The 23,683-nt window shown below is 40.1% G+C and overlaps 1 protein-coding gene across 1 annotated transcript in view; it reads right to left on the minus strand.

The window, feature by feature from the left end:
• Positions 1-23,683, minus strand: part of LARGE1 (LARGE xylosyl- and glucuronyltransferase 1) — a 293,924-nt gene that overhangs the window by 11,665 nt on the left and 258,576 nt on the right. Inside the window, exons 11-13 of the mRNA XM_050915399.1 lie at positions 22,819-22,974; positions 11,309-11,472; positions 6,571-6,849 (exon numbers count right to left, since the gene is read on the minus strand). Of these exons, the coding sequence (XP_050771356.1) occupies positions 6,571-6,849; positions 11,309-11,472; positions 22,819-22,974 (599 nt within the window). The remainder of the gene's footprint in view (positions 1-6,570; positions 6,850-11,308; positions 11,473-22,818; positions 22,975-23,683) is intronic.

Consider the following 23,683-nt stretch of genomic DNA (forward strand, 5'->3'; position numbering starts at 1 on the left):
CACTCTGAGCATGGCCAACTGACCACCCCTTTAAGAGAAACATAGTTGAATGTTACTACATATATGGGAAAGAGCTGCCCAGTCAACGGCAGTTCTAAAAAAATGGGATTTATCCAGAACTCAGTGGCACTTTACAAGATGAGGAGCTGGAAAGTTTGGTTGCACTTCAGCCTAGCTATTCTCTGTGCTATGCTGTGCCATCATACTTGCTTTTTACGTCTGCTTTAGAGCTCTGTATGTCCTGCAAGGTGAGTGTTAGCTTAACACCACTATGGACCAGATATTTGCTCTCAAGAACACTGTTGCCATGATGGTTGGTCTTTGTTCAAGGCAAGGCACAGATCTACTGCAACAGGACATGGTGCAAATCAGCAAAACTGTACATTAGCAGTATTTTTTTAAGTATTGTTAATCATGTGCATGGTAGTGCCCAGAGATCAGAGCTCATTTGTGCTTGGCTCTGTACATAGGGCAAAGAGGCTGTTTCCTGCAGAGAAGAGCTGTGCACTGGATGCACTGAGATACCGTGCTTTTTCCCTTCTTTTGCTGCAAGTCGTTCAGTGCAGAGACTGTTTTGGGGGGGAGTGTGCGTGTGTGCACCTACCGCATTTTGCATAGTAGGGCCCTTCTCCAGTCAGGGGCCTTAGGACAACTGCCACAGGAGAGCAACAGCTTAGCAACCTTACGCCCTGCCTGCCAGAGATATTCAGTCTATTCTTTCCTAACAAACTAAAACCCAAAGAAAAAGAAAAAGAAGTTACTTTTCCATCCCCAAACTGAAACTTACTATGCTTGTCATTAGAAATAACTCTGTCTTGATTTTCCTTTCATTATCTTCATATTTCATATGAGAAATATGCCTCCCTCTCCCTGTCAAAGTCAGTTCCCCTTAACAGGATTCACTGTCCTGACTTTTATGTTACTGCAACAAGCAATCAAGGACAATGTTGACAAGCAGCAAACTCTCTACAGCCTTATAAGATGAAGGAATTGGGATCACTGTCATAATAACAGAAGAACCAAACAAACCACTTTCTAGGCCCAGAATACCTAGAATTCATTTATATTGCCATCAGAGAAAAAGAAGAAGAGCAGGGCTATTTAATAAAATCTGAATTTTAGAGAATTCACGCCACCATATAGGCCTGTTCTATAAAAATATCTGTTCTCAGCGCCTTACTGCAAAGTTTGCGTTGTTTAAAGAACCCCCGCCACATCCCAGTGAACTTTTCACAACTGAAAGATTTTAACGGCATCTTATTATAACTTCTTGGTACTTTCTTCACTCGCTTCTCCCTCACCATCACTAATGGCCAAGATATCTGCACGTAAATAGATGACTCCTTCACAATCAGCCTCCACAACCTACCAGAATCGTTGAGCAGTGCCAGCATCCAGTCTTTATGGCACTTTCAATGTTTCTTCCCCTTCACACCTTCTCTGAGAGCAGGGGACACTAACATAGTTTCTCTTCCAACATCTCAGGTTTTCTGGACTCTGTGCGATCTATCAGCCTTGAGCGCTACAGCTTTGGGGATTCAGTTCTAGGAAGGAGCAGGTAACATTTGCAGTGACGCCCATCCTTTGGGCTCTGCAAGGAAACAGCCGCTTCGGCTGTTACTATCTCTTTGTTTGATGGAGAACTCAAAAGTCCCAGGCAAAAATCAAGGCCTTGCTGAGCTTGGCACTTGCAAAGAGTAGGAGACAATCCTGCCCACCAAAGTTCACAGTCTGAAGATGAACAAAGCTGAAGTAGGTATAGGCATCAAGCAAGGGTAACAGCAGAGACTGTCAGACAGAGCAAGCTGTGTTGAAACCGGTGTTGAAAGTGACTAATTTTATAAGATATGGGATACAAGCACAAAAATGATGTGGATATGAATAATCCTTTCTGCACACTCCCTACTCTTGTCATCTGCAAATGTAATATAGGTGTCAATGGCAGAACTGTTGGAAAGAATAGATGACGGTACCTTCATGAAGAAAACCAAAAGGCAGAGGGAACAAACTGATACAAGAGGCTGAAATCACTTGCACCATCAAAGGTCATCATGAAAAGTTAGGTAAGTGGATAGAAGCAGAGGTCTGAAAACAAGATGCTTGTAGTGGATATAGTCAAACACAGAGAACTGGTGGAGCTACTTCAAGAGTGAAACAGAACAGTGGGATAATCTCTGTAGAAATATTTTCAAGAGATATGTGAGCATCTGAAGTGCATGTTGGTAAATTCAAAGTGGAGGGGTTCACCAAAACTGAGCTGGGAGTTGAGACATGCTCAGTCAAGAAGTCCAGCAGCACTGACCTCCGAACAGAACAGGCTGCCTTTGATGTGGACTAGATGACACGAAGGACTAATGTAAGGGGAAAAAGGAATCAGTGCCGACATCCACGTGTTGAACCTGAGTGGCAAAGGACAATGGAGGCCATGTAAATTGTGATAATGGCAGGGAGGATTTGGTAGAGAAAAAAACACCTTCCATGTTCTTCTGATAACTTGGCTGGCGGTCTGCTCCTCGGACAACCAGCTGAAAATCTAACCTCTTCCTATGGAAGAAAATCCACTTTTCCTTTTGTGTGGGGTGACTTTTTTTCCTCTTTTGAGTGGAGGTGCCATTTGCTGGTTGACTGGTTCTGTGACACTTGGAATAGGAAAGTATTCACTGTTGGTGTTGCAAGGTATGGGGAATATAATGCAGGGAATACATTTGGTTATTTTGCAAACTAGCACTGGGTAAACTGTTTAATTCCTGCACTATCCTTATGAGGGCTGTTTTTTGGATTCAATAATATCGATTCAGTATCCATTTTCCTTTATCTGTCCTTTTTCCCTGAACCCCAAAATAAGGATATATGATTTTATGAAGAGCTTTCTCTTTGCTAGTGTTGTCCAGGAAACCGTTTCCCAGGCATCTTTGTGTTCAGACCTGATGTATGTCATTCTGACACAGTGAAGGTTGGGTTAAATTTCTAAATCTACTGATCAACCCTGTTTTTCGCAAAGCATGGAACAAATGAATCTTAAATCACAGGAGTCTTCTCACAGGTTGAATGAACTCCAGCATGTTGATATCAATCTTTTCATCTCCATAGTCCTTGCCAAAAATTAACACAGAATTCTCATCCTCATGGGGGCAGATAGTAATATCATTCCCGTTTCTGGAGGATAGAGAAGCTCAGATACAGAAAGGTTAGCAACCTAATCCTAAAGCACTGAATTCAGAAGAAAAAAAAAAAGAGTCCATTAATTCAAATTAGCTTCCACCATCAGGACTCGCTAAGTGGTTAGTTTGAGATCCACGAATACGGCAGTCACAGAGTTTGTGGTAAGAACGGGAGAGTTGTCAGTCCACTGTTAAACTCATTAGAACGTTCTTCCTCTCTGCAAAAGCAATGAATGCATAGCCTACAAAGGCATCCAACAAATAAAAAACAATAGGCACAACACGAAGTGTGTCTCTTGTTGAGATGCTGAAGAACAACCAGAAACACTTCACAACTCATGTTGCAGGGGACAGGTATAAAACCTGCAGATAGACATTGGATGCCAGGTCCCAATTCATGCTAAATGTGTCACTGGAATCGAAGGGCATATTTTACACAAATGTGTCAGGAAAGAACTTCAATGCTAGCTGTGACAACTGTAGATAAGCAGCCTGTCTAGTTATTTTATGTTAGAAGAACCTTTAGGATGACCCACACACCTTACTTGCAGCAACCAGAAAGAGCCTTTACCTCTGGGGCAATAACAAGATGACCTCAGTAACTAATGAGGGAAGGTGACGAAAAGACCGACTCAGCACAGACCATGAAAGTGTCTCAGTTTCATAAGCAGCAAATCTTTAAATGATACATTTCTTTCCTTTTGTACTTGACAGAAGAGTAAGGTAGGACAAAAAGGGGGTTTGATGGAGATTAAAAGCATTGAAATGGTCTTAGGAGCTGTGAAAAAGCTCAATTAGCACAAATCTAAGTGCTAGCAACAGATACCTAGAGGGACAGGTAACCATCAGCTCCATCAGCTTCTCCTTCAAAACTGGCTGTAACCTTTCACATACAACACTTTCAAAATATGTTGAAAATGTTTTTCGAAATTCCTTTCTTTCTGAGAATATATTGTCTGTAGAGACACAATACACAATATATATAAATCAGCAAACTCTTGCAGTGAGAGGGACTCGTCTGGCTTATCTTGTACAAAGTGATACCTGAAACACCACACTATTTCTATTTGCTTATGGTTGTTCTATCTGAGGAAATGAAGATGAAAAAGTTTGTACGTCTCTAACAAACAATCGCTGCCATTCAGATAGACAGCACTACCAGCTACTTGCACAGGCAGTGGGAACAGTCAATGCAGAAAGATACTGGGTGTCCATATTTAAAATAATCTCACTGCACCTCCCTGCTATTTTGCTCAGAAAAATCATTATTGAAAAAGCAACAAAAGCCTTTAGTCCACACGCAAAAAAATCCAATCCCTTTTTAAAGAGCTGGTAGTAGCAGATTAGCAATTTCAATATTCCCAGGCAACAGAGACTCACAGTCAGAGTTAAGGTGGTATGGGCCTCACAAAAGGCTGGTAGACTAACACAACATCTCGGATGCAACAGCTTTCAGTGTGAATCTGTTTTTTTTCTGAAACAGCACAATGGGTGGCATCACTGTGCATTCAGTTCTATAATACATTATCACCATACAAGAATTATTTCTATGGTTGTAATATCTCAAGTATATTGTGGTACATCATTCTGTCTTCTCTCCTCTTTCCTTCTTTTCAGTGCTGGCTCCCATCAGTGCACTGTGAAGCAGGATGGAGGAACAAGTTGCTTTTTTAGTACTACATGCCAGTATCAACAGCTGCTATCCTTACTGTGTCCAGCATCTATCTGAAGAGATTTAACAGTATGCAACACTAACATCAAAGAATAGAGAAGCTAACAATAACTGTCCCTACATGTATCTTGAGACAGCTAATGTGTGCAAGGGACACAGAATTATTTTGGAGTCCTCCTAGCACAAGTCAAAAAGAAACATCCCGAAAATAAGTGGGAAACAAGCTGACACAGTGCAATAAAACTTCAATGATATTGAAATCCAGTGTCTTAAAGGCCATAGAATCATAGAATCATAGTTCAGGTTGGAAGGGACCTTTAAAGGTCATCTAGTCCAACCCCCCTGCAATGAGCAGGGACATCTTCAACTAGATCAGGTTGCTCAGAGCCCCGTCCAACCTGACCTTGAATGTTGCCAGGGATGGGGCATCTACCACCTCTCTGGGCAACCTGTTCCAGTGTTTCACCACTCTCACTGTAAAAAATTTCTTCCTTATATCTAGTCTAAATCTACCCTGTTTTAGTTTAAAACCATTACCCCTTGTCCTATCGCAACAAGCCCTGCTAAAAAGCTTCCTCCCATCTTTCTTATAAGCCCCCTTTAAGTACTGAAAGACCGCAATAAGGTCTCCCTGGAGCCTTCTCTTCTCCAGGCTGAACAACCCCAACTCTCTCAGCCTTTCTTCATAGGAGAGGTGCTCCAGCCCTCTGAATAGTGAATTTGGCCCCATACATGGATGCAGAAATTGAAAAAGGCAATTAAATCTCCACATGAGGGAGAAGTGAGAAGAAGATGCTTATTGAGTTGTTAAGCCTGAAACAAAGGAATTCCTCCATAAGTTTATGAGACCGGAAGGTGTATTTCCCTTTACACTCCAAAAACCCGGGCCTATGGACTGAAAGGGATCACCTACAGGCAGACCCTCACTGGAACACTGTGATCAACTTTTACCGAATTAGAACAGAGATGAAAAGCAAAACTGGTCAGGACTAAGGAATTTAAATCCTCCTCTATGGCCACAGGGTGTCCTCCTTGCTCTATGCTTTGGCCTCAGATGACCAGCCTCTGCAGGGGAAAAAGGTCTTTATTAAAAAAAGCTCAGTTAATGGATCAGAGGTTTGTAGTTTGCTCAGCCCAACCTGCTCACATTCATTATGATACAATACACACTGAGGTTACTCTTCCCAGTTTCCTTATGCTAATTATTTTGCTTTGACAGGTGCTGGCGTTGCAGTCATGTTTTTGAGCTGGTTAGACTATCACCCTCTTTTCAAGATATGGAACTGGATTAAGAGTGTGTCACAGGGACAAGTTCAGTAATGCTCTGCATGTTTTTTCTGTCAGTGACATTAAGAACCAGGGATGTTTAGGAAAATCGCCTGGTTCACATCTCTGCTAATACAGGATGCTCTTGCACATTTAATAATACTTAGTCCAGTTCAATTTCCAAATTGATTCTTCTGCTGCTCTGAGGGAATTATGCTGATGGCTAACAGGGTTCATATTTAGACCTGAGTTTTTTCTTTCATAACTGTATTGCTTTACTTCCAGTTACAGCCCATTCCTCTACCCTAAAAATTCTTGTGTCTTGCTGGGCATTGTCACACCCTAAACATCTATAAGCTGCCGCTTTCAGATCTGCTCAGACTGCATTGTTTTGGGAATATGTGAGAAGGGTGGGGTGTGGAAGGGCTGAAAACGCAGGTGACAGTGGGAATCCCTCCACTGTCCATTTACCTGAGGTACTCGTAGAGTCCATACATGGGCAAGAAGTCAATGTCGGACAGAAACATGTATGGTGTGCTGATATGCTTCATGGCCACATTCCTTAGCAGATTCACAGGATAGAACTGGCCCTCCTTGTACACGATATGGTAGCCGACATTGTGGCGGCTCATAAGTACTTCCGAGCCCTGGGCATAGCGCAGAAATTGCTGGGCTTCTGCATCAGAAAGATAGAGTGCCAGGCTGATTGGACCTTCCCAGTGTTTGCAGATGGCTTCAAGCATCTGGAGCCTGAAAGAGGAAGGGTGAGAATAAGAAAAGGTTGTCTCCCTGTCTGGGACTCTTTGCCTGGGTTCATATGATCAAATGCAGATATCTATCTCTAAGTGAGACAGATTGGGGTCACTTTGTATGCTGTGGAAAGCAATAACTATTTCTACAGCACAGTAGTCTCATCTAAGTTGATGTCTCCTTCTGGACAGATGGACTGCACCCTAGATATGCCTACTTCTCTCCACTGAATACAAGGGAGCCTAAGATGGCCCTAGCTCAGATACACACATCCACAACTCAGGTGCCTAAAGCTAGGTGAAATCAACACCATCCTTTCTGTCTAAATCATTGATGCTGCAGGAGAACCCACATGGACGATGGGACTTCATCTGATGGGAGCTCTGAGCAGTTGCAGGGATCTATCCATGTGGATCCACTCACAGGATAGGGGTCTTGTAATCTTAAACAGTGTCACACTTCAGGTCAAGCTATTCTCACACACTAACATACTACAGTACTCTTCAACAAGCTTGTGGAGGAGAAAGGTGTACAGACCCACAGATCATTTTACCTCTTGTTTAGGAAAATCTTCCCCAAATTTTTGCAAGGCAGTTAGTCAGATCTTAAAAGCTGTTAAAAGTGGTAGGTCAAGGGAATACTGACTTATATGAACATTTGCATTGACTAAAAGAAAACTTACTGTCAGGGAAAGGGCAAAAGGATGACACATCGATAGAAATGGGATTTACTATGTATAGGGAGTAAGGAGAGAAGGAGGGAGAGACATGGCATTGCTGTGGAATATCAAAAGAACATTTCAGACAAACCCATCATTTAAAGTACTATTTTGTGTATGTTTTAGCAGTATCTCAAATTTCATTAAGTCATTTTTAAAACAGGTTGTATCGATGTATATTTTTTAAAACTTCCAGCAGTTACAATACTATTGATGACAATGACAACAAGAGATCTCATACACAAATGTAAATCAAACCCAGCCTGGTCAAAACTGTTTAAGCACTTCGGATAATTTATAGAGAATTGCCTAGAGATTAAGATATGCCACCCAAAAATATAGGAAGGACTGATTACAAAGCCTCTTGAGTTAATACAAAGGGAAATGAACCTATGCAGCCTAGCCAGATATTCTATTAAAAATTAGGAAGAGTAGTCTATGCAACATGATTATCTTTTCTCCCTTCCAAATCCACATTACTAGATTTTTCCTATTAATATTTATACAGGACACAAGAAAAGTTTTCTGCATCATTGTAATCAGAGAAAATAATTTTCCCCTCCTACTATCTCCCTAAGCTTTGCAGCAGAAAGGAATGATATACCAGCAAACACACATTCTGATTTAACATTAATAGCTTTTTCCCGCATTTCTGAATGATCGTGATGACATCGAAGATGATATAATAATTTTTTCTTAGATATGAGATATTACCTTTACTAGCCTACACCTGGTACATTATTTTCTTTTTATCTGTTATTGAAACAAAGGTTATTATCAGCCTGAAACATACAGCTGAATTAGAAACACAAATTGATAAAAAAGATCGAAAAAATATATGAAGGCTTCAGGCTTTTGATTGTACAAATAATAAATAAAAATACTTTTTTTTCTTGCCTTTTTCCAACATAGTGGAAACCTATTAATCAGGAGACTCCAATTCATCAACACTCAGATTTAGGGCAGCCTTTTAAAAATGGAATACTTGCCTAGCAAGAAATGCAGCAAAATGCCTTTCAAGGACTCCATGCAGTGGACAAATGGCATACATAACTTATTTAAACGGCACACCTGGTAATGCCTGCAAAGCTTTTCACGATAGTTAAGTGGGAACTGGGTTTTGCTGGTATAAATTTCCAGCTGGACAGCTTAGTGCCCTTCAGAATACTCCGTTTTGCTGTGTCGTTCTCATTGACAGGCTCCACTTCCATGAGTTTGATACTCATGGGACTGCTGGGTGATGCTCCATAATCTGCTCTCTGCAGGTTGTTACAGTAGTGTCCTTTGACCATAAAGCTTAGAATTACGAGTTTCTGAGCACAACATGACCAAGTTATTTTGGTTTTGTTAGCGGTCTTGAGGAATGCGTTCTCTTAAGGTCTCTAGAGAAAATAAATATACTGCTGTACTGCATAATAATGAGGGCATCATTTAGTTGGTAAATTTTTTAAAGGTCTGTTTCAGTCAAGTGAATTTTGCTGGAATTCAATTGTTTTGTGAGATTCTTTGTTTTCACTTTTCTTCTTAAGAGTACTCAACCAATTTACAACTCATTCTCACCCAGACTTCAAGCGGTGTAATGCTAATCGTGTCTTTCCTTGTCCACATCCTGATCTCACATTTTTGTAACTCCCACTATGATTTCTGAACCCCAGGTACATACCGTGCCTTTATAACGGCTGCCTAGCCAAAACACATGCATGAAAACCACAGTGATGCAACCAAGCCATTATCCAAGAAAATGTCACATCAGTATGAAAGGTGACAATTAACCAGTAACGAACAACACTGAACGAAGTCTGTCTCAAAGCTTCTATCTGAAGGCATTAATGTTAGCTCCTAAACTGCATCCCTCTCCTCCATTCCCCAGCCTATAGCACAGGCAAACATAAGCCTGTCACGATAGTCATGTCAGTCTCATCTCCAACAGGACTGTAATTGGAGACACTGGGAGTTGCTTTTTTGCCTTTCCTCATCTCGGATGATCGTTTGCAAGAATGATGCAGGAATGTAGCATACAGCACATTGTTTATGTACATGTCATCTTACATCTGAGACACTATGCTTAAGTGTCTACAGCTATGCTGGAAGAGTTCAATAAAAGTGGTTTAAAGAAGATACAAGAAAACCAAGGCAGTAACTGAAAGATGTGAAAGAAAACAAAGCAGCTAAACAGTTCTTTGGTATGATATTATTTATTGATTTTAGCTGAAAGAAAGTATTTCCAAATCAAATCAATAATTTATAGCAACACACCAACAAAGTAGAGAAGATTTTTCCTGCACAGTATCAGGAGGGCTGTTCTTCCTGAATAAAAATGTGTGGTTCTGTCGATCAATAAAAACATGTGCCCCAGTGAGGATCCAGAAAGGGAAACAGATGCTCAGACTTTGCATCAGTGCCAGTGAATCAGCACTGAGCCCCAGCTCATTCTTTTGAATTAAATTCTGGGGGGAAAATATACCATGTGCACACACCAGCTTTACTAATTTACTGTGGCACTCGCTCAGGGTCTGGCTTAATTTATTTCTTTAGTTTTTTAGTCAAAGGTTTGTGAACACTTAAGAAATGTTTCCTCAATTAAAAATCAATAGAACAGACACTGATGTGCATAGCAAATCATAACACAATGTGCAGGATGCAGCGCTGAGGCACTGGTGAAACACAATAGCCCTCATTCGTTCGTGTTTATTTTTAAAACAGGCTGTAAATGTTTTGTTGATCTGAATTCCTCTGATCCTCCTGGAATACTGCTGACCTTCCACTGGTGTAGCAGTGGTGGTATTCATGGGTCATGTTGTTTTCTGTATGTGCTCCGATAAATGAAATATCAGTTTCTGGCTAATATTCAAGGAGTTCTGACCTGTTTTGTAACCCACTCTGATAGCAGTAACTACAAAGTTTGGACTAGATTCAAACTGAGAAGCAGGAGGAAAAAGGAGATTGACAATTCAAAATTTCACAAAGCTGGCTGATCGGGACTGCGCTTTCAGAGCTTCTGAAAAACGACAACTAATTGCAATGGTGGGAATGAGAAAGGTGCAGGTGGAACTTGTCATGAAATGGATTTTTTTTCCCAAATGAAATACCAGTTAAATTCCACTTTACATCAGAACTGAAATTGAAAAGAGTTAAACTAGAAATGTTATTCTGAAAATCAACATTTGTATAAAAATGCAATGACTCCTCTCAAAAGGAGTTTTTTTATTTCACACTAGCACATTAAAAAAGTTTTATTTTCAACTTCCCAATTTGAAACTAAAATGTTTAGTTTTGATTTTCACTGTACGAAAAATCACTAATTGAAATTTTCTGCAAGGAAAATGACGATGAAAGCAAAACTAACATTGTCTAATGAGGAAATACTGTGTGTAAAAACTTGGTCAGCTACAATTGCTTGCCTAAGTCTATTACAAACATCTCCTGTTTTTTCTAAGTTGCTGCAAAACTCCATAAACTAATAATGCCTGACAATCCTGACAAGTAACAACCCCTGCAGTTCCAGTATTCAGCCTCTCATGAACTCTACCCACACTCATGTGTGCACTGCAGAGCTGAAGTCTGGATGCATGTGTGATATCTACATGTGCTACTCCTAATTCAAGAAAGGTCTTACAGTATGACATCTAAGTTTCTGTGAAAATGAGTTTTTTCTCTCCCCAAAGCATTACATAGTTGGATTTCTCTGTAAGAAAATATTCATTGTCTCATGCTCCCAAATGAACAAGAGATTTTCCCTACCTGTCCATTGAAAGTTGAGCCACCAGTGTTACATCGGTATTGTCTGACGCAGGCTCGTATTCGTAATGTAGAAAATACAAATGAGTGCGATGGACAGTGAAACGTTCTCGACGAAATTCATAGCATAAGTCATCCTCGTCCAGCTCAGACAGCTGTTTCTGGAGCTGTAAGGAAAAGAGTGGACATAAAGATAAGTTCTTTATAATTATTTTAGCAAATCAGAGAGAACAAGGAGGTTGGGAACTTGCAGCATGATGCAATGGGGAGTGGGAGTGGAACATACAGAGTAGCAGGGTTTTCCCAAGCCTTGCTCCTGCAAGTCACTGGACAAGAGATTAGAAGAAAGCAGTTGTAAGTAAATTGATAAGGCAGACAGACCATTGTGTTATGGTCTATATATTGTATATATTATCTGTATTACATACTTTCAACATCCAGACCAGCAATGAAACAGTGAACAATCACAAGTTTAATAATCGCCAAGTTTCAGAGTTAATGCTCCAGTGTGATGCATAACGTCACTCCTCATTAGAAGCACTGTTTCAAACTACTTGTAGACATACAGCTCCAGCAGACAATACTCAGCAGCAGATTAAGCTTGTACACGCTGGACTGAGCAATTCGCGTTCTGCTGCCTCTGTTGGAGAATAGTAACTGCTGCTAGCAGCATCGACTGACAGCTGGAAAAGTAACATCTTTAACTGATCATTATTCCATCTCTCAAGATTTATGTATCTGCACCAGTTCAATTTTGCAATGAAAATATTCTTTCAACTGCAGAGGTGCCAGAATTAAGCCTACACTTTTACCAGGATTTATGCTTCTGGATACCTAGTTTGCGAAATCCAAAGGATGGCAGATTAGCAGAGAACACGTATTTTTTTGGCTCCCGTGGAAACCAAGCCCCTTCAAAGTCAAAATGGGCATCTCAAAGCAATCCAATGTGGAGTCACTTAGACATGTAGCTTTAAGAGAATAAAAGTTTACCTCTGGGGAAAGTAGGAAGAGAAAAACTGACCAAATGTCTATGCAGCTGACCAATTCCATCCCTGAAATATATTATTTTAAAGCCAAACATCTGGCTAGATTTTTTAAAATGCACTCATTTAAAAGGAAAAATCAGTCATACCTGCTGTAAAATGTACTACAAAATGTAATGAAGATGAATGTTATATATGGTCTTAACATGTCAAATAGAGTTCCATTTGTGTTGCTCTAAAATGTAGGTTATTAATAGAAGTATCTTTTATATTTTATTTCTTAAAAGCATCCTATAAGAAGAATATGATTACATATTTATCAGTACATAAGAAAAATATTCATTTTATAGGAATTTTACAAGTTTTGATAAAAATCACAGTGCACTTCAAAACTGTTTCATGCAACAGATTATTGAATTATAGACATTCATTTAGATTTAATGAAAAATCTCTTCTTTTTGTCCTGTTCAGAATGATTTAAAGTAATAGTTTCACCATCTTCAAGAAAAAAAATGGAAAATGTAGATATTTCTTGTTCTAATACTGTGTTAAGAAAAAGAGCTGTTGTTCTTGGAACTATAAGCATAATGGTTGCCATCAACAATAATGCTTACAGCTGAATCTTTTCCTGTGAAGGCTGACGGAATAATTCCTGATATTTTCCTGTACATCACTCTATAATCTTCTTTTGAATAATGGAAATACCTACTTTGATTTCAATGAGTTTTGGATCAGGCTCTCATTCTTCTGTGCTATTGTTCTGCACAGATCTTAAAACATCCCTCAAGAGAGACTGCTTTTAGAAAGACAAAAGTCTGAATCTTGACAAACCTTTGCTCAGGCAAAACTTCTACTGAAAACAAGATCTCTTTTGGTAGAATAGAAAACAGGAGTTCTTTTACGTATTCTTGGAGTTTCATTCTTTCTGCTTTACAAATCATTATTCAGCTGAGCCTGTACTTTATTTTCCAAATCACATTCAAACAATATTTGAATTAAACCCAATATTTACAACGATGACTAGAAAGAATATTGTATCTTTCTGTTTCTTCCTTGAAAAGAGACATTAGTATGCCCTTAACAGAATCAGCAAGGAGATGGTTGACATTTAAATGGTTAAAACAATAGCAAAGCACGTTTCAGGGATACCTTACTATCCTGCTGTATGTACAAATGACCAGGCTAGAAGTTTCTAATTGCACAGCAGCTATTAATCAGGCAGTCACTGAATGATTATCAGATTACATTTGGGTTGCAAGCTAAGAGGATATAAATACTTAATTATGAGTTAAAGAATAACATTTGGGGCTAAATTATGGCTTTGCACACTACAGAGCCCTGGGTGGGGGAAGAGGAGGAGACACAGCTTCTTAGAGGCCCCAGTATTTTGGTGGTGAAACTCACCAAGTCACAAAGTTGGTGATGGAGGTGAAGGAGAGCAGCAAACAGCAGAAGATCCTTTCTGCTACAGGGAAAGGGAAATCTTGCTCTTTCTGCTGCATTTCGTAGGGTCAGGATTTTGTCTCTGTCCTGTCAGACTTTTTCTGAGCCTGCAGCTATGCTGATAGTCCATGAGGTTCTCCCTGGCACTTCCCATGACTCATGCTCAGTACTGTATGTAGTGTTGGGACCCAAGAGAAGAGATGAGACGGCTGTGTCCATACCCCTTGGAGAGAGCAGTCCCCAGAAAGACCGTGGGCATAGTGTGCTCTCACTCTCCCCCAGCCTCTGCCCCCAGCACCCTCCACTCGAGTGCAGGCAGGCTGCCAGGGGGAAGCCCAAGCACAGGCTGTCTGAGAGCCCTGGCTAATATGTGGGCATCACTTGGCAGGATCAGACATACAGCTCCATCAGCACTTTGCAAGAATGCTTGTGCAGTCCTTGCTGGCTCATACCATGGCCTAAACTGCTAGGCAGCTGTAGGAGCCATGCTCTGCAGGCGGGGCAAACACAGCTTACTTAAGGTGTGCTCCTTCAGGTAGGACAATCCGCACAGGACAGGCTGTGATTTGGCCTGTAGCGTTGTCACTGTGTATGTGGCAAGCAGTCTGCATTAAGGATAGGCCTATCCTACAATGGTGGGGCAACAGGCACTGGAATGCAAGAGCATGTGATTATCCATATGAAAACTCCTCTCCTACTGGAAGCAATGCTGGACATGCTAAGGCACTCTGGATTTGGTCCAGCAAAACCCATAAGCTCACAAGCTATCTCGCTGAAGCTAACAGTACGACGTGGACAAATTATCAGGACCAACAGCTGGGTGCTGCACAGTTTTATGCAGTTTAAGAGCCCTTTTCCCTCTCTCACTTTCTTTGTTTCCCTCATTCATATATACATTCAGATACCCATGCCCCAGTATCACATACACATATAAAGGCTGCTTCCTCTTTATTATGAAGAGACACATACAACACAGTCATATGCCATTTTTACACACATATTTAAAATGAAGAATGTTAAAGATGCATGTCATTCAAAAGACAGGGAATTGTGTAAGACAGACATATATATCCTTAAATTTATCTCTTCCTGAGTTACCTCATATTATTTTTCAGTTACATGATCACATAAAATTTCTCCCATGATATAATCTTATCTACAGCATGCATATTGTGTGGGTCCATTATCTACAGACAAAGAACTTATAGCTTGGTTTAAGGTTTGCTCCCACATTATGTCTTCTTGAAAAGATGGGTTTATAATGGGAATGCTGACAGATCTATGCAAACAGATGCTTACTTAAACACAGTGCACCATCAAAATGAGGACCTTAATATCAGCTGGATTTGATAAAAAGATGGCATCCCCATTATGGACCCCTCCATTATACTTATAACAATATGCCTAATATAGCAAAGACTTCTCAACCTTAGCATGACAGCATGTATTCTCATAAGCAAGTACCTGCTTAGCATAAGATTCACTGTTTCTACAAGATTTTCAATGCTAAGGCTACTTGCCACTGAGCATGTGGGAAATGTCACCTCAGGAAACACTCTCACAGTTGAAAAATGTATTCTTTTCAGACTGTGTATGGTAGATGTTCTCTTAGGAAACACTGTAGTGGGAAACAAGTGCCTTCATTAGCATGATGATGTTACTTGTTTCAATAATAAAAATGGCAGCCATGACATGCATAATGCCAAAACAAAGAGACAAATACATAAAAAAATATATGCTAAGTTACTTCTCTGGGCAACCAGCTGTGGCAGGTGATCAGACTTCATCTCAGGAAAAGTAGTCTTTGAAGCTAGGCTGGCCAGAGAGGCACAGGCAGGCCAGAAGGTATTCAACTCTACCATAAATCATCCTGATTTACCAGGTCTACTTGTCTGACTAGTACATTTGTATGAGATGAGGTGCTGTTTTCTATCCATGTGATAGATGGTAGACCCATATGATACACAGCACACAACATGTACCTTTCACCAGCAAACTGGTTAGTCTGCTCATAAATCTCCCTTCCTAAGGCTGCTCCTAGTGTAAGCAAATTTGTGATTGGCTTTGTTTTTTTTAACTGCTGTGTCACAGAAACAATTTACTTCCCACCAAAATCTACAGGATTTAATCTCAGATGAGATCAATCCAAAATCCAGGATCAGAAGTATTTTCTTAGGGATTAGCAATATTTAAAAAAACCAACAACAAACAATGTTTTGTGTCTAGAGGCTATTTAGATCTTGGGGAAGGGCATAAAAACCCTAATGTAGGCATCTCTGTCTCATCAAGTGTTTAAGTTGAGGTGGGATGACACTAGGCTTAAGTCACTCACTCACTATCATGCTAACACAACAGGAACCGAGCAGCTTAGATGAAAACTTTTAACTTTCAGATCATCTTTCCTTCTCCCAGGTGTGCGCAGTTAAGATTCATAGCACAAAATCAACTCAGCTTAGCCATTGAGATGAAAACTAACACCAGCCCAGGATGAAACCATAATCTGGTTATAAACCGCAGCAGTTTAATTTCCTCCTGTGTAGCTGCCCCAGTTCCCACCAGTAGGCAATTTGGATTGCAACATTTAGCACTTTCAAAGTGTGTGAATTAACTGTTGCCTTTAGCATGGCATAAACAAAGCAGATGATGATGTAGGGAGGAAAAAGCATTCGCTGAGTCTTGTTTGGGATGACCTACATAAAGTACTTCTGGCTTCTCCAATGATTAGTAATAAAAGCCAAACTAATCCCACATCAATTAAACCTTTATTCCTCCCACACCATAAAATTTTGTACATTTGCTATGGGTCAAATTGAGTCTTCTGTGAAACAAAGCTGTGCTAAGGACAAAGAGGATAGTGTCTGAGCAAGCCTACCTAGCAAGAGGAATTTTGCTACAGCATGTAAAAAGTAGCTAATACTCTTGCTAAATGGAAGTAATAGCTTATCTTGACTGCAAATAATCAACACAGTTAAGAACTCAATTTTTAGGCATGCGTAACATCGTAGACAGTTCTGTATATATGAAGCACAACTTCCCTTGATCTCAGCTGCACGTGCCAGATCTTGGTAGCCCTCTGCATCTCCTTTCCCCAGGTCCCTGCCAAACCTTCTTGGCTGAGCTGTTCCCAGACCTCCCTTGCAGCACAGTGCCTTGACAGGTTGGTCTCTTTGCTTTCGTTTTCCCAGATTGTTCCTAGCCCTGGTCCTTCTTGTGTGGCAAGTTCCATGGTCTAAGTCAGTCCCAGTCCTGTTTCTAGTCCCATGGTCCCTATTCAAGTAGTCTGCCAACTTCCTATACCTACAGGCACCCATCATTCCTTTCCTCTTCCTGCTCCAAACACTCTCTCTCCAGAACTTATGTCTCAATTAACTCTTTACTTTCTGCCTTTGATCTAGCTTTCATCCCTTTTATATATGAATCTGGATTTCTTCTCCTCCATACTGTCTGGACAGCAGTGACAGCAATGGATGTCCCTCAGAACACAAACCAAATAGGTTCCTGCTCTCAGCTCTACTGCCCAGTCTGAACCTGGCATGGAGCATTCAGAAGAACCAATCACAGAAAATGCCAGTCTCTGTCCAGGTCCCCTGCCTGCAGCATACTCAACTCTGCTGTGTCACTAGGATATTTATAATCTGGTCAGACATACCCATGCACACTCCTAAGAAAGAGTCTCCAGAGATCTGAGCCTCCTTGAAGTCGAAGAAAACACTACTGACAATGTGTAAACCATGATTTTTTATCATTATAATTTGCCTAAGTTTTCACCAGGTTGGCAAAAGACATGTTCCTGGCCCAAAAGTCAGTTTCTTCTCTGAGGTATAGAATATTTCCATGAAGAGGTCATCAGAACTTGTGGTGTGGGCAACCCCCTCAAGCTTTTCCCCATGTTTCACTTTAAAGAATGAGAGAAAAGAAAAAAAGAGGCATACCAGCATGACAAAAAAACCCCTAGTCCACATGATCCCCCATCTAGCAATATTACAAGCAGTTGAAAGCAGTATAATGGCAACTTTCAGGCAACTAATAGGATGGGCTATCAGCTCAGCATTTAATAACAATAACAGCTATAATAATAGAAACAACACAGCTGGGGAAGTCAGGATTTCACCTCAAAACTGCCATATACCATCTGTTATTACTAGAGAAAGACTATGTCATGACAAAATAGTAACTTTAAATCCCAGTCCTACAAATGATGCAGTATTCTGAAATTCTGCAGGAGAAAAGGGTATTCAAAGCATCAGTCTGACTACAAGTTCAATGCCCTGATACTGACTTGGAAGCTCCCTTTGCATGCTATTTTTAGACATTCAAAAATGGCTAAATTTGTTAGTAGAGTTTATGCTATGCGGTACATTGCTAGAATCTCCTGCTCTTCTGGTGGATATTACAAGCACAGCCATTTGCTAATGTTAAGAATCTCTGGTTTTGCACAAAAAAATAAATAAGTAAAAACATATTAGTAAGTAAGTATACTCCTAAGCAAGTGTTTTCAGGGAGAACTAGATTTTTTTATGTGGTTTCTTTGTATTGTTGATTTGAAAATCTGAAAATAAAAATCTGCAGAGAATTTTTTCCTGTGTTTTCTGAAAGTCTTCTGTAATGGGAATCTACTGTCCTTTTCTTAAACTGAGTGAAATCAGCGATAAACTTCCCACTGATCTTGCTCTGGGCTTTGGATCACGACACAGGCTTCACTAATAGGGGACACTCCATTCAACCTTCAGATTTAATGCTTGGCAGAAGTACCTGGTGAGAAGCTGTCTGCAGGAAAGAAGTTTTATGAGAATGCTAAAAGGTTGAGTGTGTGCCTGTGTGCTAAAATCAGGCTTACAATATCTATCTCGTAGTGTAACTATAGAGATAGGCTGGTACACAGAAGATCCTGTTGAAATATTTTAGGCTTTATAGTAGGTCCTTTAGAATGAAATGCTGCACATAAGCATTAAAAGCCAATAAGAAACGTTCAAATTCGAGATTATCGTGAGCTTCGCCTTCATGAGTTTCCCTAAAATCTTCTGCATTGCATCAAAATAAGAAAGAAGGAGTGAGAAGGAGGAAATAGCATGGAATAGGTAGGATGGAGTGACTAAGGACGTGCTCCAAAGGCCACTTGAGTCAATGGCTGTGTTTACAGGAGGATTTGGTTTATATTCTGATTTCCCATCCAGAATCTGCACAAAAGGCAAAGGGGTGATTGTAATACCAATCTGCAGAGAAGAGTCTGCTCTGTGTAATCTCATTTTAGTATATATTGAATAAAGGGAACTTACAGCACTGCTCTATGGCAAGGAGCACGTGTCAGGCTCCTGTCCACAGCCTGTCCCTGCAACACACAGGGTCTTTCAGCTTGAATATTTCAAGGAAAGGATGAAACATGTATGTACACATAGACATACATATAAGCATTTTTACATAAACAGAAAAATTACCCCAGTTTGTATTTCTTTGCCTCCAATATTTCAGTTTCAGAGCCCTATCTGTTCTGTTCATTCCCATTTGTAACATTTTGGAACCTAATAACAATGCTTTTTGGTGCAGCTGAAGATAAACAACTGACTAGCTCAGGATTATGCAGTATAAGATCCAAAGACTGCCTTTAGACCTCTTAAAATTCAGTCTGTGGTATTATATTTCCTTAGCAAACATTAAAAAAAGAAAAGTACTAATTCTTCCACATGCATATAGACATATACATTTAAGCATACATGCATGCACACATATACACAGAGGAAGAGTGAGAGAGACTAATGTAAGGTCTGATTACATTTTAAACCAATGCCCCTTTACAGCTCTCTGGCACTGTAAAGAGTCCTTAAAAAGGGAAGAGACATAATTTACATTCATTTTAAGGCCATCTCAGTACCGATGAGAAGTGTAAAGGGGCCTTAGAGTAACAGAACCAGCCCAACGGTACCCACTGCCAGGCTTCCGTTTCAGTTTTACAGCTATTTGCATTACAAATGAGATTCCTTAATTACAGGTTGCATTCTAAATAAAACATCATTACAAATATTAAACTGTAGAGAAGCAATGGCTGGCATATTGGAACAAGACCTTAAGGGTAGATTCTGATACAGCCAGACTGTGAGTGACAGACTCGCACCAAGCCACTGCTTCTTCCACAACAGGGCTCAGTGCATTTAGTGCTTAAGTAATTCTCTCCGATTATAAAACCGGCAGAGCTATCCTAACATTTTGTCCACTGGTCCACAGTGCAGAGAAGCACACGCAGCTGAAGGAGCACCTTTTACCCATATACAATGCCTAGCATAATAAAGCCCAATTGCGTTTTGGGGCTGCTAGTCTCAATTCATAGAAGAAAGGAAAAATAATAGGTATTAAGATAAATCAAATAGCAATTCCTACTTTATACATACTTGACTTTGCAGAAATTATAGCCTTTTATGTAACATATATGCTTAGGAATCCTAATGGAAATGTATGGCTGCATCTTGTCAGACTAAAGGTCCATCTAGCCCAGCATCCTGTCTCCAGCTGTGAGCTGGCTGCCTAGAGAGGAGTGTAAAAGCAGGGCAAGCGTACAGCGATGCTTTCTCAGAATGCTCCCCTAGTCCTGAACTTGTGGTTCAAGGACTTTCTGCAACAAAGCTTAACAGCTCCTGATTGATTTTCTTTCCATGAAGAGTCACTTTTGAGCATATGTATATTTTTAGCAACATTACCTCCTGCTCAAAGCTTCATTACATCGTGGGTGAAATGTCTATCTCTGTTTTGAACCTGCTACTTGCTATTTCCACTTCATGCCCCCTAGTTCTTGTACTGGGAGGAATGACAAACAGTGGTTCCCTGCTCCCCTTACAAGATGCTCCGCTTCTGAAGATTGTCCTGCAATAGATCATGGAAATGTACTGTACTTTAATAGGACACCTGTGACACTGTGCTACAGCAGACAGAGTGAGAAAGAGTGGTTTTCATGATAATCCTATTCTTAGGGTAGCATAACTTCAAAGCTGAAACATGCTTCTTGTATTCTACAATAAAAAGGACATATTCAAGTTTAGAGGGAAGCTTACATCAAGGGTAACTAATAAAAAACAATGTCTTCTTCTAAGTGACTACTCTTAAGCTATCTGAAGTTAGATTTTTTCCTGTATCTGATTGATTTGATAGAAGGCTGTTAACTTTTTGGTGTCTCTTGGCAAGTTAGGACTCATGTATTTTTGTATGTCTAGCTCATTCTTTTCCAGTATCTCTTTTTTTTTAAAATTTATAAATGGAAGAATGAGCTACATTTCTTTTTCAGACACAAGCCATACCATATACCATATTGCGTTCTACTTGTCTTGAATAAGAAACAGGCTTGAACAGTTAGTCATTTCCAGTGTCTGTCAACTAGATACAAGTTCAGTAAAATGAGCCATTTTAAACTTTTAGGACTGCCATTTTCAGCAGCAAGAACTTGCATTCACTGTGCACTGCTCCCCAGCAACTTGTCATCTGGAATAAATCTGTTTATTAAGGATTTACAGAGCTCTGGAAAATATAGCAACAAGTCTGTGACTGCATTCATGCTCTTCGAACCCACACAATATATTGTGAATTCAGTGTAATTTTAACCTGCATTCTTGAAGTGTGTTGAAGGTGTGTTTTGTTCTGTTGTCTTTTTTTTTTTTTAATGTCTCACTCCCCTTTTCTCTTCCTATCCTACCCTCTACTCTGTCTATTGTATCTTGATGTCTCTGACCATCAGACTCTTAGTGGTCTTTTATCACGTTCAGTTCACTTGATTGTCTAAAAGCCTCTCACTCTTGCAGAGGATTTTCTTTCTCCATGTGCTTTTGCTCTCACTGTGCGCTCACTTTCTCTCTCTCTCTCTCTCTCATCCCTGCTTCAGTCTCTCCCAGTTAATGCTTATCTCCAGTTTCTTATTGTTTCCCACTCCTTTCAGAAGACAGTGGGATGGTCAAATAAGTATCTGGGAAGCCATGCCTTGGGCTAAAATATATCTATCCAATCTCTGAGTGCTATACTTAAAAAATTGGGAATGGCATCTCCTGTGGTCATTTTATCCACAGACTAAATGGAAACACTACAAGCCTCAACGATGCTATTGATTGCCAATTACCTCTTAACTGCTAATGTGTACATGATACTGGCTTTGCTTTATTGATTTTTATATAGAGAATGTTGAATATTTAAGAAATATGTTTTTTTTCTTGAAGATAACACAAAATGTTACAGGTTCCTTTTTATTTCCTTTCAGACTACATAGCCAAAATTGGTACTTGGTCTAGAAATCTCCAGTGACCACATTATACACAAGGAGTTCATATACATCTGTGTATAAACGTTTCAGTTAACAGTTTTTTACATTGGAATTATATGTACTAAGGCATACACACATATAAGAACATCTGTATGTAAACATCCTTGATTTCAACCATTTTCAAAGGATTTGCTTCATCTGAAAGGTTCTGATTGCAAATTTTATGCAGACACACGTAAATGCTGCTGTGTTTGGTTAGGGGCAGTGCAGAAAAAAATTGCAGTCTCACAGCCTAAGTGTACCTTGAAGTACTAACTCATTCTATAGTTTGCAGCACGGCAAAAACTCATAGACCTAAATCCAGCAGTCTTGATATTTTCATTTCTTCTTCATTATTTGTGCATTAGTATCTACTACCCAAAATTGACATCACTGTATGCTGAACAGACACACAGCAACACAGCAAGAAACAAGCCCTTCCCCTGGAAAGTTTTAGGTCTAAGGGTGAGATTTGCAAAATTGCCTAATGGAATTAAGAGCCCAAATCCTCATTTTCAGTTTGTGATGTTACCTTTGTTGGGGATTTTTAAAAGGCAAAGTAGACAAAAAAAAAGCAACAAAAAACAGGAGAAAGGCAGGATTAATATGACAATTTTACGGGTGAGGAACTGAGGCACAGAGAGATTAAATATTTTGCACAGCGTCACTCCTGGAATCTGAGCACTGACCTCAACTCTTCTGAGTCCCTCTGCACAGAACTACCCACACCACCAACTCTCCAAGTCTTCATGTAGCCTGTGCCTTATATGAACCACCCTTTAAATTGTCACGCCCTAGACATCCCACTTACTTACATTTTCACTGTTAACGTCTGCCTCACTGGGGCAGCCAAAGAGTTCTCGTCTCAGCAAATTCCCATCATATTCCAGGAATGTCAGGTAGAGGTTGCGGAAAAACTCCACGTGCTTGTTTTTCACTCGCAGCTTCTTTGGTGAGTTCCAGTGAATCACCTCAGAGGGAAAAAAAGAGAAAACACATCCTGCTGTTAGCATACAGATTTGCTTTATCTGCTCTTTTTATGTGTGTTCAGTTCACTGCCTTCTTAAAAACAAAAAAACCAACCCCAAAACTACATAGACTTCCTTCTGTCTTTTTATCAGGAAGGCTTTGCCACGTCCTTCACAAGTAACGGCATACTCTACAGACGATGTGCTTTGAAACTCCTCCATAGGATTACCTGCACATTTGAGTTAGGGTGCTGCTCCAGTCTGTGATGCAGCACTTCATAAATGCTGCCACAACTCTAATCATGGAGCTGATAGGTTATGGACTCTGTTGATGAAGGTGGCAGGACGGGGGACACAGGGATGTAGGTATTAAACATTAATCCCAGATTTCCACATGACTGTTTCAGCTAATGAAATTGATTCACTGTTTCAGGCCAGGCAGACTCTTCTCTGGTTAGGTATTGAGAAGAAAAAGCTTGAAATTAATTCCTATACCCATTTACACCCTTCAAAAAGGACTGAATTTAATCTGACTTCCTTTTCGCCATTGCTTCATTTAAACAAGACTGATCTCAGTTGCGTTACACAACACAGTGATGCAGTACAATGCTTCACCCTTTGAATACCAATTTCTAGCAGGTATTTAGCCTCTGTTAATGGGAGATCACTCTCACACTGGCCTAGATTTAACTCTAATGCTGACATAAAGGGC

This window comes from Gymnogyps californianus, chromosome 1 (assembly GCF_018139145.2).
Source record: "Gymnogyps californianus isolate 813 chromosome 1, ASM1813914v2, whole genome shotgun sequence".
Classification (NCBI taxonomy): Eukaryota; Metazoa; Chordata; class Aves; order Accipitriformes; family Cathartidae; genus Gymnogyps; species Gymnogyps californianus.